Here is a 13,624-nt window from a genome sequence, read left to right as displayed (position 1 = left end):
CACAGAGCCTGGCAGGAGTCTTGTAGGTACATGCAATAATCCAGAACACATTTTTAGTGCCAGTTAGGTTTCGCTTGGTGACTTTTTCAAACCCTTGCTGGCCTTTCAAACCACCAATGCTATGTTGGCACTGGTGTGAGTCTCAAAACAAATCTAGGACCTCAGCTCACTGAAATGTTCAGTCCATGATAACTATTTAACGCAACATCCGCACCGGCTTTTAATAGAGCCACCAGGACTTATGTCATACTCCAGGCACATGGGACCCAATCTGCTCAATCTTTAACTAGGTCCCATCAGTATTCCGTCTCCAGGACAGTGTTAGGTGCTAATGCAAGTGTTAATAACTTTCCATATTAACTACTGTCTAGGGAGTTTTTCCACCTTTTCCTCCCCCTTCATATTCTGCCTAAAAAACCCCTATTAATAGCAAGGAGGAACAGTTAAGTGGTTGCAAGACATCAGTGGATCAGATTCTTATCATGCACTTTCATCCACTTCCAAAGGCTGATTATTCTCCACAAAGACGTTCTAGACATATACAGATCAAAATAATTACTTGATAAGTTATATTAATAGATTTAATGAAGAGCTATCAGAGAGACTTGAAAGTGTCCTAACAGTCACAATGAGCTATACGTTGACAGGGTTTTATGAAAAGAAGAAAATGAGAGGCAGAAAAGGAACCGCCGGTATTATCTAGACTGTCCACACTGCTGTACAGCCAGCCAAACTTGGTGGACTTTGCAGGCGATATGACACCTTAGGCGAGAGTTTGTGGTTTTTCATAGTAAAACTCCTGCCCATGCTTGCAGTAGGATTATTTATGGATCTTCCTCCAACTACAGAGACAGTGCTGGTGGGATTTCTGAGGTCTTATGCAGTGTGATGAGACATCCTGCTGAAGAGAATATAAAAGCTTGTCTAAATTGAAAAACTAGAGGTATTAACCAACCGAGAGCAAAGACTCCGGCAGTGCACATTATCTGATGCAGAAATCAGGAATTGTCCCATGGGCTGAGGGAGATGAATGGCCACGGGTGCTACACAAGATTAAAGAAAGTAGTAACTACTTTTTTCCTTGCAAGTGTCATCATACAACCTATAAAATACCTAGGTGCTACTTTTCATCAGACTACCTTTTAAAAACATATCATTCAAACCCAGCTGAGCCTGACCCAAAGAATATTGCAATGCCCTCCTCAAATCCCAAAACCACCTTCCACTCTTCCAAAGCTGGTGCAGCTCAGAGCTTCTTCAAGCTCAAATCTAGCGAAGTCCAGCTCACGCTCACATCATCTGCAGAGCAGGAAATTCCACCTGCACTGAAATTTCCAAAGATGTTAGTATTTTGTATAACTCACTACTAAAAATCATGCAACACAGATTGCTACGATGCATTATTGTGGGAAAAAGATCCTTAGCTTATCTTCTTTCATACCCTCTGGAGAGCTGAAAATGAACAGGGTCAAAGCTCAGATGAACTCATGTATTTCACACAATTTTTTCACCCCGCTCCCCCTTTCTTTTTTTCCAACTCCAGTTTTTCATTTTTTCCATCCATCCATTTTCAGCAACTGATTACAGAAATATCAAATTACAAGATACTCTCCCAGGATCCTGCACAAAATCCCACCACAGAGAGCAAACAGTCACTAGGAGTAAGTACTGAACAGACTTTGGGCTGTAGATATGCCCAAGGGACATGATGAAGGCTTGGTAGAAGCCAGCTGAGAGAAACCGCTGGTCCATTTTTAAGCGCTCAGTCCTACTGCACAGGAGATGCTTGGTTTAGCAAGGAACCCTAGGGATGGGCCTCCAAATGAAGTCCCATCCAGATGTTCACAGTACACCATGTCGCTAAGGGTCCCACGGAAGACATTATCTATTCAGGAGCATGGGGAGAAAAAGGGAGGGAGAGCAAGGAAACGTCTGCTGAGCATACACACGGAAATAAAAAGAAAAGCGCTGGTCGAGTTCCAGAAATGAAAATCTGGCCCCACTGAAGTAAATGGGAGGTTTGCCACCAGATTTCAATGGAGACAGGATTTCAGCCGATGTGAACAGTACTCTGGAAATATCCTCCCTCCAGACACACTGTGGGAGCTCTTCTGGCTCTGAATACGCACTGGAAACTCAGAAAGGGAAATTAAACCCAAAACAGGACAACAATACCAGAATGATTAATCAACAAATAAAAAGGATGTAACAACAATTAAGCAAAAAGTATTGCAGAAGTGGGTGGAAAGAAGGCGGCAAGTCCTTTACCTCCTCAACCACTGAACTTTGCCAGGAATAAGGAGGGATGCAGGACTCGTGGTGCTGGGTACAGCGTGCCATGTCAAGACTGCACTGGAGGCAGTCTGCACAGATTCAATATCAAGAGGAAGAAAAACTTCTAGCACAAATTCAGCCTTAGAGTATGCTCCCGTCACTAATGCTATATAAAGAGGCCAGAACTTAGCAACTTCAGCAAAGATTCCTAGGAGCAATCAGCGTCATCGCTCACAAATTCCCAGGCAGGCTAGTTCACAGAAAGGACACACTCAGCAAGCTCTGGCAGTTGTGTAACTATTGAGGATTCTGGAAATGAAAAATACAATGCCTGAATACAATAAACAGACACAATGCCTATAAAGCCCCATCTATATGACAGCTATGACCCAGTTACTTAACCTACAGTTGCTCTCTGATTTAGTTAGCATTTGGTTTCACACCACAACTATACAGTGGTGCTGGATGTTCCCCTTTCACTGGCTTAAGAGTTCAGGCTGCCAAAGATGCTAAGTCCTACCTTTCAGAGAACCTGAACACCCCAAACCCACGTAAGGCAGCTGGAGGGACAAATACCCATCACTGACAGAACTCAGCTCCTAACTCCCAACCAAAGACCTCTTTGCTGCAGGTCTCATGCAAAAAGGGACCAAACAGCACTGTTTCTGGGAACTACTGCAAACTGGACTACTTTGGATGTGATGATGACAGCACGTAGACTTGCACACCTGCCTACTGCTGACTAATATTCAAGTACTGTATTCCACTTTGAGACGAGAAATCCAGATGAAGATTCATGTCAACCTATCAATGATGGGTGAGTGACAACAGCTAACCAAGCATTAAACCAGAGTTCCCTGAGTGGCTGTGTGTGACAGGCACAGTGTAGGCAGGCACACACCAGGGTCTGGAAGCTCCTAAGCTCCTTTGAGCTTTTCTCAGGACTCCTCTTTCTTCACAAAATAATGGGAAAGTTCTGTTTTAGGCAGCGGGTCCCAGCTGCTCCTGTGATGACGTGAGGCTCACAACTTTCACAGAGCTCAGGCCATCCGCAAGTTTCCTCTCCCTGCTTTCTTCTCCCTCTCTCTCTCAAATAACCAGGGAAACCCCCCTTTTTCACAGTCCTTCCCCAGACCATGTGGCCAGCCTCTTCAGGTCATGGAGATCTCCTGAAGCTCCACGGTTTGCTGACTCATTACCTGTGTGCCTGGACTGACCACTGGTCTTGGCGCGAGTCCCTTGTCCATGGGCTCTGCTGTCAGCCCCCAGGATTGCCTGGCATTAGCGACTATTGCCCAATGTCACTAAAAGTAAGGGCAAAACCAGATGGCACAGAGGCAAAACAAAGCATCTCGGCAGTACTCTGCTGGCTCAGAGCAAGTTTTTCACCCGGTCACTTGGCTGGCAACTTGGAAAATGAAGAACAAATGTGTTTGGACTGACACTGATCCTTCCACAGACTCTAGAAACAAAACTGGAAGGGAAGAGAGTGGCTGGAGAGTTACCGAGCTCTTGTGCTCCCTGGCTGCCTCAACACCATTGTTACCCCCGATGACAAACCAGAAGAACTGCTTCTTGTTGTGCCAAAATCCTGGGATGAAAAGCACGGACTACCCCTAGCGCGGGGCTTTGCACCAGGCTGCTGGCTCCTCTCAGCATGTGCCATGCAGCTGTGGGTGTAAAGGGCACACCACAGCCCTCCTTCCCAACTTCAATAGCGGACCTTGTAAAGAACAGCGGGACAAGGATAATTATCTGCCAGGGGAGCTACTCGCTTCAGGAGCGTTAAGAGGGTACAGCCCAGTCTTTAGTCGCATTGTGGTACCATGAAGCAAAATCTTTCCTTCATGGTTTAAATCAGCCTCAAATGCATTTAAAAACAATTACTGGAAGGAACAAAATAACATCTCATTTTGAACAGCTCTTGCCAGCACTCAAGGAGGCTTGAGAAAGTTGTATGCCACCAGCTGACGGGCTGGCCACAGATGACAGCTGGGCCTATACCTTTGCTGCTCACCCCTTGCTGGACCCAGGACTTAGACTGTGAAAGGACCAAACCTGAAGCCAGTACCTAATCCACAAAGAAGAGATCTTAAAAATCCACTGCTGGGTCACTTGTCGCTAAAGTCGCAAGTCCAGCATTTCCAGAAGTTACCTTCACTGCCACGACACTGTCTGCAATATGAGGGAAAATGTGATTATCAAGTCTCTTCACGGAGTAAGGAGACTAATGTAAAATCATTTCAGCCTAGTCCCCTCATCTCTCTCCTACCTTTTACACATCATATTATTACTTGCCTTCTTTTTCACGCCCAGGCCCAGAGTAGTACCTAGAAATGACTGAAAATGTATAACTTTTTTCCAGGACCTATACTGACTCCATATGCAAACCTATATTTTATCACATTCTTCTACCTCCCTTCAAGTATATCTGATGATTTTCTACAATAGTCCTGTCAATACTAATACACCAACAGATATGTATTTTCTACTGATCTGCCATTTTACCTAAAAATAAGCATTTTAGATTAGTACAATCCTCACTCAAAACATCTGACAACATTCTTTTTAAGCTGTCAGAAGTAGGTTTTCAACAAAGAACATCATTTTCAGGAACAGAGACACGTGCAGATTTTTTGAGAGTTACTGGTTCAAATGGTGCCCCTTAAACAAGTGAAAACTAAACACATTGAAAACATCCAAAATTCTCTTTTTGTACAAATTGTCAGCGTTATTTCACTACGCTCAGGTTTTCAAGTACATGAACTCTGACCATCAGTCCTTCTGAAATGAGAAGGTCAAGTACGATTGAATAACCACATGAGCTTCACCTGATGTAAAAAGATAAAGGAAAGGCAAAACCAGAATTCAACATTCTTTTTCTCTTGACTGAAGTCAGTAAAAGTGGTTGCTGTGTTCACTATTTATTTTATGATAAGCCCAAAAGAATAACTTCCACATGCTAACAGGTAGCCCAGTGAGGAAAGACAGGCCAAAAAACATGCACTAATTTGCTTCACAAAGAATCCAGGTGATACATGGCAGGTTATCGTGGTGAATGCGATCACTTACTATAAACAATCAGTCTGAAGACAACTGTAAGTTTATATTGTTTAGTGTTGACTGAAATAGCTTGTTCTGTCCACACAGGGGACTCCAATCACAGTTTTCTAGTCAACACACTGATTTGCACCCAGGATGGAAGTGTTTGCGTACAGCAGAACAACACGATGCTTAAATTTACTTACCCTGTAGATTTCCGCTGGGCTTAAAGTAAGGCCATTGCTCCAGTGAAAAAGCCTTCAAAGGCCATTTTTGCCCACACTAGAGATTGGTTTGTGATTCGGGTTTCGAAACATTTATTTCAGTGCAAATTCTGCCAGAAAGAGGAACTTACTGCCTGTTGTGAAGTTCCCCTCCCCAACCTGGGGAAAGGAGTCTACGTCTTGGATGACTTGTAGTACTCCCACAGTCCGCACCGGGGGATCCAGGGCTACAGAGCTCTCGTTCACTGTTATATCGCTGGCTCCCGTTATCTGGTTGGTTGGCGGTCCTCCTATGGACGCTTCCAAGTCTGGAGGTATATCATCCATGCAATCTGCATTTGGCTAGTGCGAAGAAAAAGAAGAAAACTGAGCTTTTACCTGATAAAAAGACTTAATTTACCCGTTCCCACTTCTTTAGGGTTGTTTCCACTTTCTTTCAGTACTGAAAATGGCAACATATGATGAATAAACATGCACAGTTTGTTTGTTTTCATGTACATTCTTTATACAATCTGTTGCAAGAGAGACCCAAAGTATGCATTGGAAATAGTCAGTATTAAACCGTGTCACCTACAATCTCTAAATGTTCTTATTTATACTTTTTAAAGTGTTTGGGAGAGTGCATATTAAAAAAAAAAAAGGTAACTCACTTATTGATATGATCTGCTTGATATAGGCAGATTGCTGAGTCAGATTAAAAATGTAAACAGAGACAGTAGCTGAAGGGCAATGACTATCTTTTCCCTAAATATACATTTTATAGAGTCAATATCAGAGCTTTCAGGAATAGGAACTCAAGGGAACTGCCTGTGGGGGTGCATCTATGTGTGAGGTGCAAAAAATAGAAGCTAAAGCTGTTTATAAGACAAGTCTTTCAACATCATATAGCTAATAGCTAGAATTGATGCTATATTTCCTACAAAATAAAATTATGAGAAAAGAAAGAAACAAGTAATAATGTGTATTTGAAGAGTATGATTCAATTAATAGCCTTTCTTGCTTTCTAATTCAGAGACCAAGGACGGAATCCAGTTCTGGGGTATTTAGGCACTTCTCTCTTGCAGTTACATAGTGAACGCACCAACACCTCCAGAACGAGCTGAGCTCTTCAAGCTTTCCATTGACCTTCCAGGGAAGCAATGAGAGGGGGCTGCGGTGCCTACCTTTCGTGCAGTATCCTTAGCATTCAGCGCCTGTTCACGAAGAGCACTGAGACTTCAAGTGGGCATTGGGCACCAAAGAGGATTGTTTGTCCAGAGACGCTATATCCAAGGCTATTTTCTACCCTTGATTTCTCTGGGCCTGTTTTAAGCAAGATGCTCTCGTTCATACAGCAGTGATTTCTATGGAGCTCCCCATAAACGTTGGTGACAAACATGCGAGTAAAAAAGCGCTTTTTCCTCTGAGAGGAAATAGATTCTTGTACCATTTGCCTATAGAACCAGGGGCAGTTCTCCCCAAGGCATGGAGAAAAATTGTTTGCATAACTATTCCAAGAACTGGGTTTTGAAGTTTTAACATATTGTAACAAAAACAAGGCTAAATCAGAAATGAGGATGCTGTTTTTCAGGGTGCAAAGCTTCCAAAACGACAAAGGGACATAGCAAGGTTGAGCTGTAATTACGCAGATACCTTGTTAAGTTAGGAAACGTGAAGGTAAGTTGTTCCCATGTATCTGTATTGTCCAGAAGTCACACAGCTAATCGGGATCAGTCACTTAGGTTTTCCTCTAACTTCAACGGTTGGAGTCAATGTCTCTATGTGATTCATGCCACCCTAAGGCAAGCGGTATGAATTGCCCCCTCTGCCTTCCCACTGCTCAGCACTAAGCAGAGATGGGGCTTAAGCTGCTAGACTGGAAATCCAGCGTCCGGATGGCTAAAGTCAGAGGAGATGTACTCTGCTGCACGGATCTGATTTTTGCTATGCTTAGTTGTCTCACTTGTTAAGGCAGTTTTGAAAATCTCACTGACTGCCTATCTCCAACAGCAGGCACCTAGAAACTAAGCAAAATATGATACAGTGAGGGCTTAAACAGAGGCTTAGCTTTAAGCACAGGAGTAATCCCTTTGAACTCAGGCATAAAAGGTTACCATATGCTTACATTTTTTTGCAGAACCAGGAATTTAGCATGTTTTCTCTTTTCCCATATATTTCCTGTCTGATTGTTGCCACCTCATAAATATTTTTTCACAAATGTTCCTGATGAAAAAGGCAGGCATTTTAAACAATCCTCAGGTGACTTGTATCCACAAACTGAAGTTTGGGATGAAAATTAGAATTGTTGTTGTCTGGCTCCAGCCTAATCCACAAGCAGTGAGAGCTCCTCAGAACTGGGATAAAGGCACATTGGGCTATACCAGGTTTTAATGAAACTCACTGAACCTGTGCCTTTCTAAGTGAAATACCGATCATTTATCTGTAGGACTTGGATGCAAAATTATTCCTTAGATCTATCACTCTTTCCCTTACCCTTAGTAGTTATAACAAATGCTTTCAGAATTTCATTTTTAACTGAAATTTGGCTTTGATGGCAGTGTATCTTAAAGAAAAAAAGCCGTTTTTTTTCTTTTCTACTCTGGAAAAAACCATTTCAAATTTTTTTCAGGGGGTCAGTTGTCTGTCCTTTGCTCTGATTCCAGTTATTCCTAGAATGGGCTTGTTTTTTTTTTTTTTTTTAACTTTTAAACCTTTAAAAATGGGGGATTATAATTGAAAGCCAAACCAAACATTAAAGATGCAAAAATAGCAATGCTCGATACAATTAATCCCTTTCCTCCTGAATCATTTTAGTTGGAAAAAATACCCCAAACTAAGCAGCATACTATAAAACTAATGATATGAAACACTGATCGAAAAAAATACATTATGGCTTTTGCTGTCAGAGTGACCCAGATACATTTGCTAAGTTTAATTATATTGGTTTCACTCATTCCCTGCATGTAAGTGCTTTGAGGGCACAATTCCACTAAAGTCAAGGGAAGGCTTTGTATTGACTTCTGAGGGCTTGGCTAAGGCTCTTAGTGAATAGCTTCAAGTCACCCAGTCTGCTGCCAAAAATGCAGCTGTCTGCATATCCAGCAGATATTTGCAGAAAAGGGGGAGAAGCAGAGGGGAAACTATTTTACGCGATACGATCATGCCAATAGCAATGTAGCTTTTTGAAAGTGAAAGACACTTTCACTCAAATATTACAGCCGAAAGAGGTAACAGTCTGAGCTGAATTCATCAGCAAAGACACAGTGGAAAAGGTTACACCAACCATTTGCTGATAGATAGCTAGTTAATACTCCTCTGTAGCTGCAGAGAGCCACGGTGAAAAGCGGAGATGCTGGGGTGCTCAGCTACCGTGAAAATGAGTGCAGTCATTTTGGTGCCTCACAGCAGCCTGGGCAATCTGGTTTTAGGGCAGATAATATTTGAAGTCTCTGTTACAAAGTAAATGGAGAGTTTAGATGTGAACTGAATTGAAACATTTAGATATTTGGGTTTTAACCAACCATCTCCTGAACAATCCTGAGTCTTCCTGCTAGATGAAGCGCAATATATCCGCTGTCACACGAGCCAGCTCTTTAATAACAACCATAGGACAAAAATGCAGCTGGCATGAAAAAAACCCCAACATATTAGCCCTGACTATGGTAAGATTTCCTCATTCCTTCCATTGTAAAAGTCTGCAAAAGGACTTTGGCAAATTTGCGCTCAAGTCTCCCATCAGAGACTGCTGCCTGCCTAAGGCTGCTTTCCTGTGTGTGGAAATTTCAGCTAAAATGGCTCAGCAAGATTCAAGATTATGATTAGGGAATGGCATTTTGCTTTATCCACTCTACAGAAATGTTTGCCACCTCTCACTGAGAAGCCCTAGAGCTTTACAGCTTCTTCCAGGGAAATGTCCTTTCCCACAAGAGCCTACTGACGTCTGGCTAAGTTATGAGCCTCTGGAAATATCACTTCATGTGTGCTGACAGAGGCTGGTGGCTTATTCGGGACTGACAACCACACTCTACAAAGAGCTTTGCGTGATGCCGGGAAGCTCACGGTGGCACCAGAAAGCCCCCCACAGGACCGATGCTCACCCTGGGTTGCCCCCAGCTGGTGCTGGGCAGCGAGAAGGGTGAGGACACATAATTTCTGGATGGGTGGAGAACGCGTCCTGTGAGCTGAGCAGGGAGCATGAGCAGTGACACCAGGGCAGGAGCTCAAAAGGACAAAGGCTGGGCAGGAGGGGTTACGCAGAGGAGAAGCAGGAAAGGGGATGAGGTAGGACAGGGAGAGTCAGGAGCTGAGACATATTTTAGAAAGAGAAGGCAGAAAAAACAGAGGAAGAGGAGCAACTGATAGCAGTATAAGAATACTTAACCCCCAAGCTACCAGACGCTCTCAGACTCCCACTTCCTTTGCTGTCAGCCAGAGGAAACCCCTGACACGAAGGCTACCATCTGCTCCCAGTTCCCATGGACAACAGCTCCCACTGTAAGTCACCTCGAGGGGTAAGGCTCTACCATGCCGCTCGCCCTTCATGAACCTAACTGATGATCCGTGCTAGTGGGAGCCAGTACGCTTCCTCCAAACGATGGAGCGGGCTGTTTTCAGTTTGTTGTCTTAGACAATCTAGGGAGATTTTTACAGGAATTCATACAATAAAATCCTCTAAACAAACTTTGCCAGTGGACCATTAACATCCAAGCACTTGATTTTTAGTGTTAAGACAGACCAGCACTAAGGCTGAGTCTGAAATCTTAATTTGACCCAGTCGTTTATGTTGGTTACAGCAGTATCTTTAATTACATGCCCAGTACAATTATTTCCACAGAAGCTCCATGCAGAAAACCCTCAGTGCAAGGAGCAGAATGGATCCCCCTTCTGCTACGCAGTACAGAGAGAACGAGAGAGGGAGCTGAGAGAAGAGAAACGATGGCTGAGGAAACTGAATGGCTCTTTTAATTATTCCTGGCAATTAGGTCCTATACTTGCCATTACAGAGCTGTTCATATATAGTAAAAGCCAGTCATGTAAACCAAAACCTTTACACATGGCCTCTGGGTGTGTTATCCCTTCCCCTCGAGGTAGCCAGCCTCAGACAGCCTGTGGACACGCTGAGCCTTCAGCAGCTGTCAGTGTAGTCAGTGAGAGCTCTATTCGGGATGTAAATACTATCAGGCAGTACTCAACTTTCCGGAAAGACCTTAATATCTAACCACAGGCCTCCAAAAAGTGGAGGTCTGATTTGTCGATATCTCCTGAATATGAATCTGGATGAAGAGCATGTTAATGAAATTCTTGGGTGAAAATGGGAATGGACCAGTGAGAGCGCAGAAATCGTGTGGTCCTGCATGGTGAAGGAGAAAGCCATGGAACAATATACTGGGTATGGAGAAGAAGTGTCAAAATCCTGGGTAACTGCTCACTGGCAGGCCTGTGAACTGAGACATGGAACCTGGGGAAAAATTAACATATCTGCCTACTCCAGTAAAAAAATACTTCATCACTTGCTACGGAAGCTCTTCTGCAGCAACCTGCTTGGCTTCCTAGTCTCCATAAAGACGAACTCTTGGGGAATGACTGCATCATCTCCCCTAATATGTACACATGAGCTATTTTACTTTATATAGCTCTTTCATATGTGAGCTGGCATGTCACCATCTGTAACTGGGGAGGATATTTACAGCACCTGTTAACACACGGACCAGTGGTATTTCAGTATTGAACTTCACTATCACATGGCAAGCCTCGCACGGTGTGAGAAAGTGACTCACTTCTTCCTGGAGAAGCCCCTGCGGTTCAGAAACTGTATGGCAGCCAGGACATGCACTATATGAATGTAAACATGCAACTTAAAAAGATCAATTGCTTTGGCAGCTTCTAACCACATCTGAATGTTCCAAATAACAAAGAGCTTAACAATTTCTTGTATGTCATGTGGTCCGCCACACACTTAGTTACTGGGAGAAAGGTTCCCTAATTGGAATTAGGAGTACAGAGCTTGCTACAGATACCCTTTTAAGAGAAATCTGACAGAAAAAAGATCTGGCTCCCCAGAATGAGCAATTAGTTGTCCTCAACTAGTATAGCAGCGAAAATTTTATTTGCAGACCTTCTGCTTTGAGATTTGAATTAAGAGCGTGATTAAAAAAATAAATCCAGTTCCGATTTAAAACACAAACAAAAGCCATTTGAAAGAATCTATAGATCCACCAGAACACCAGTAAACAATCCTCTGCTCCACATAGCAAGCAACCAGACCCACAAATCCCAACACCCAACTGACCCCCATACAGACACTCTTCCTTGCTAATAGAAGTAGGGTGCAGGAGAAAGGTAGAGTCAAAGATTTCAGCTTGTTCTCCCCTTAATAAATCAATAAATAAATCAATAACATGGCAAGAAGAGGAGGATGAGAACAGACAGGCAAAGGGCTGGGGATACATCCAAGTGGCTGGTGTTCCCCTTCTGCCCCAAGCGGCTGCTCTGCGAGTGCTTACCGGGATCCCTAGAGCTTTTAGAATATTCATTTTACACATTGGGCAGGTACGATGGTCTAACAGCCAGGGGTCTACGCAGGACTTGTGGAAAAGGTGCCTGCAATGAAAAACAGGATATTTTAATTCAAATCCACCACAGCCCAATTTAACACTTAATACCAGATGCTTCTTCTGAATCCAGTAAAGTGAGAGTATTTCAAATGTGACCTCTGCAAGGACTGCAAAACTATATCCTATGTGCACAAGGCTAACATTATTTCTGCAGCACTTCAAGCACAGTGTTACTCAACTCAGGCTGGAAAAGACAACATGTACATAATCACAGAATTAGGAAAAATACACAAAAATGCATCAGCAAAACCCATATTCTTTAAATGTTAAAGGCTGCCAGTAAACAAAACCTGCTTGCTGGTAAAGGTAAAAATCACATTAGTGTTTCGTGATGGTTCTACAGACAAACATGATTACACATAATCTAAATGTGAAGCCAGTGGGGGTCTGGTATTTTTAGGCATAAGGAAATAAAGTGAATTAAAAAAAAATAATGCTACTTTTTATTTAAATGGAAAAAACCAGGATGTCGCTTTTTAGAACATTCTCCCTGACTTTCCTGCTCTATAGAAGTTGCCCATCAGCGTGAGCTCCTAAACAATTCCAGCCCTGAAGGGGTTTTTGCCAATCCTGTGCTCGGTCTGAAGTGACCACTAAGCAACTACCTGAGCCCTGTGGCTGCTGGGGGCCAGTTTTCTTAGACATTATCCAGGTGAAGGAACTGAAAGCTTCTTGCCTAGTTTCGCCTGACACAAACTGAGATTGAACATAGAGATATTCAGTATGTGTACCTGACTGACAGACTGTATTTTCTCTTGTGAACGTATTCTGTTACCCTGTGGTTATACAGGACAAATGTTATAAAACACCGGAATGTGGGGCTCGGGATTTAAGCAATGCTGTTAAGTGGGCCGAGCAGAGCAGTCAGGACTCAGCCCAAGGCAGCGAAGTTTGTTCAGCCTCACTCCTTCTGAAGAAAAGGAGGAAAGTTTCCGATCATGTACACAGCCTCAGAAATTATACTGGCATCTAGGAAACTGAAAGCTGATTTGCCTTCCTAAAAATCTTTTTCATAATTAATTGACTAGAATAGAACAGTTCAGTTAGAAGAGACCTTAGTCCAACTGCCTGATATAATAATAACTTAAAATTGGAAGAGAGTATTTAATTCTGAAATATGAGGCTCGATATACAGTCTTGAAGACTAATTTGCTTGTTTTGAAACACCACATAGATCAGTTCTAAATTTCCTTTCTAAGGCTTGCAACAGGTGTCCCACATTCTACTTGGCAGAGCCTGAAAGTCACGTTTCAGTCTGCTTCAGCTTCTACATTTGAGCAGTCCCCAGCCTGCCTTTGCCTGTGCCGCCACTGCCCCAGGTGCTCGTTGCCCCTTGTCCTGTTGCTGGGTACCACTGAAGTGTCTGCCCCATCCTCTTGACACCTGCCCTTTAGATATTTATAAGCATTAATGAGATCCCCTCTCAGTCTTCTCTTCTCACTTAATGCACCACTTAATCACTTAAGAATCACTTAATGCACCAAAATAATT

At 43.1% G+C, this 13,624-nt stretch overlaps 1 protein-coding gene across 1 annotated transcript in view; it reads right to left on the bottom strand.

Annotated features, from left to right (window-relative positions):
• RNF150 (ring finger protein 150) overlaps nt 1-13,624 on the bottom strand; it is a 126,889-nt gene that overhangs the window by 26,114 nt on the left and 87,151 nt on the right. Inside the window, exons 5-6 of the mRNA XM_063337011.1 lie at nt 12,023-12,119; nt 5,672-5,882 (exon numbers count right to left, since the gene is read on the bottom strand). Coding sequence (XP_063193081.1) covers nt 5,672-5,882; nt 12,023-12,119 — 308 coding nt within the window. The remainder of the gene's footprint in view (nt 1-5,671; nt 5,883-12,022; nt 12,120-13,624) is intronic.

Source organism: Chroicocephalus ridibundus, chromosome 5 (assembly GCF_963924245.1).
Source record: "Chroicocephalus ridibundus chromosome 5, bChrRid1.1, whole genome shotgun sequence".
Classification (NCBI taxonomy): domain Eukaryota; kingdom Metazoa; phylum Chordata; class Aves; order Charadriiformes; family Laridae; genus Chroicocephalus; species Chroicocephalus ridibundus.
Note: the sequence above shows the minus strand (reverse complement) of the source record. Positions and strands in the feature narration are given on the sequence as shown.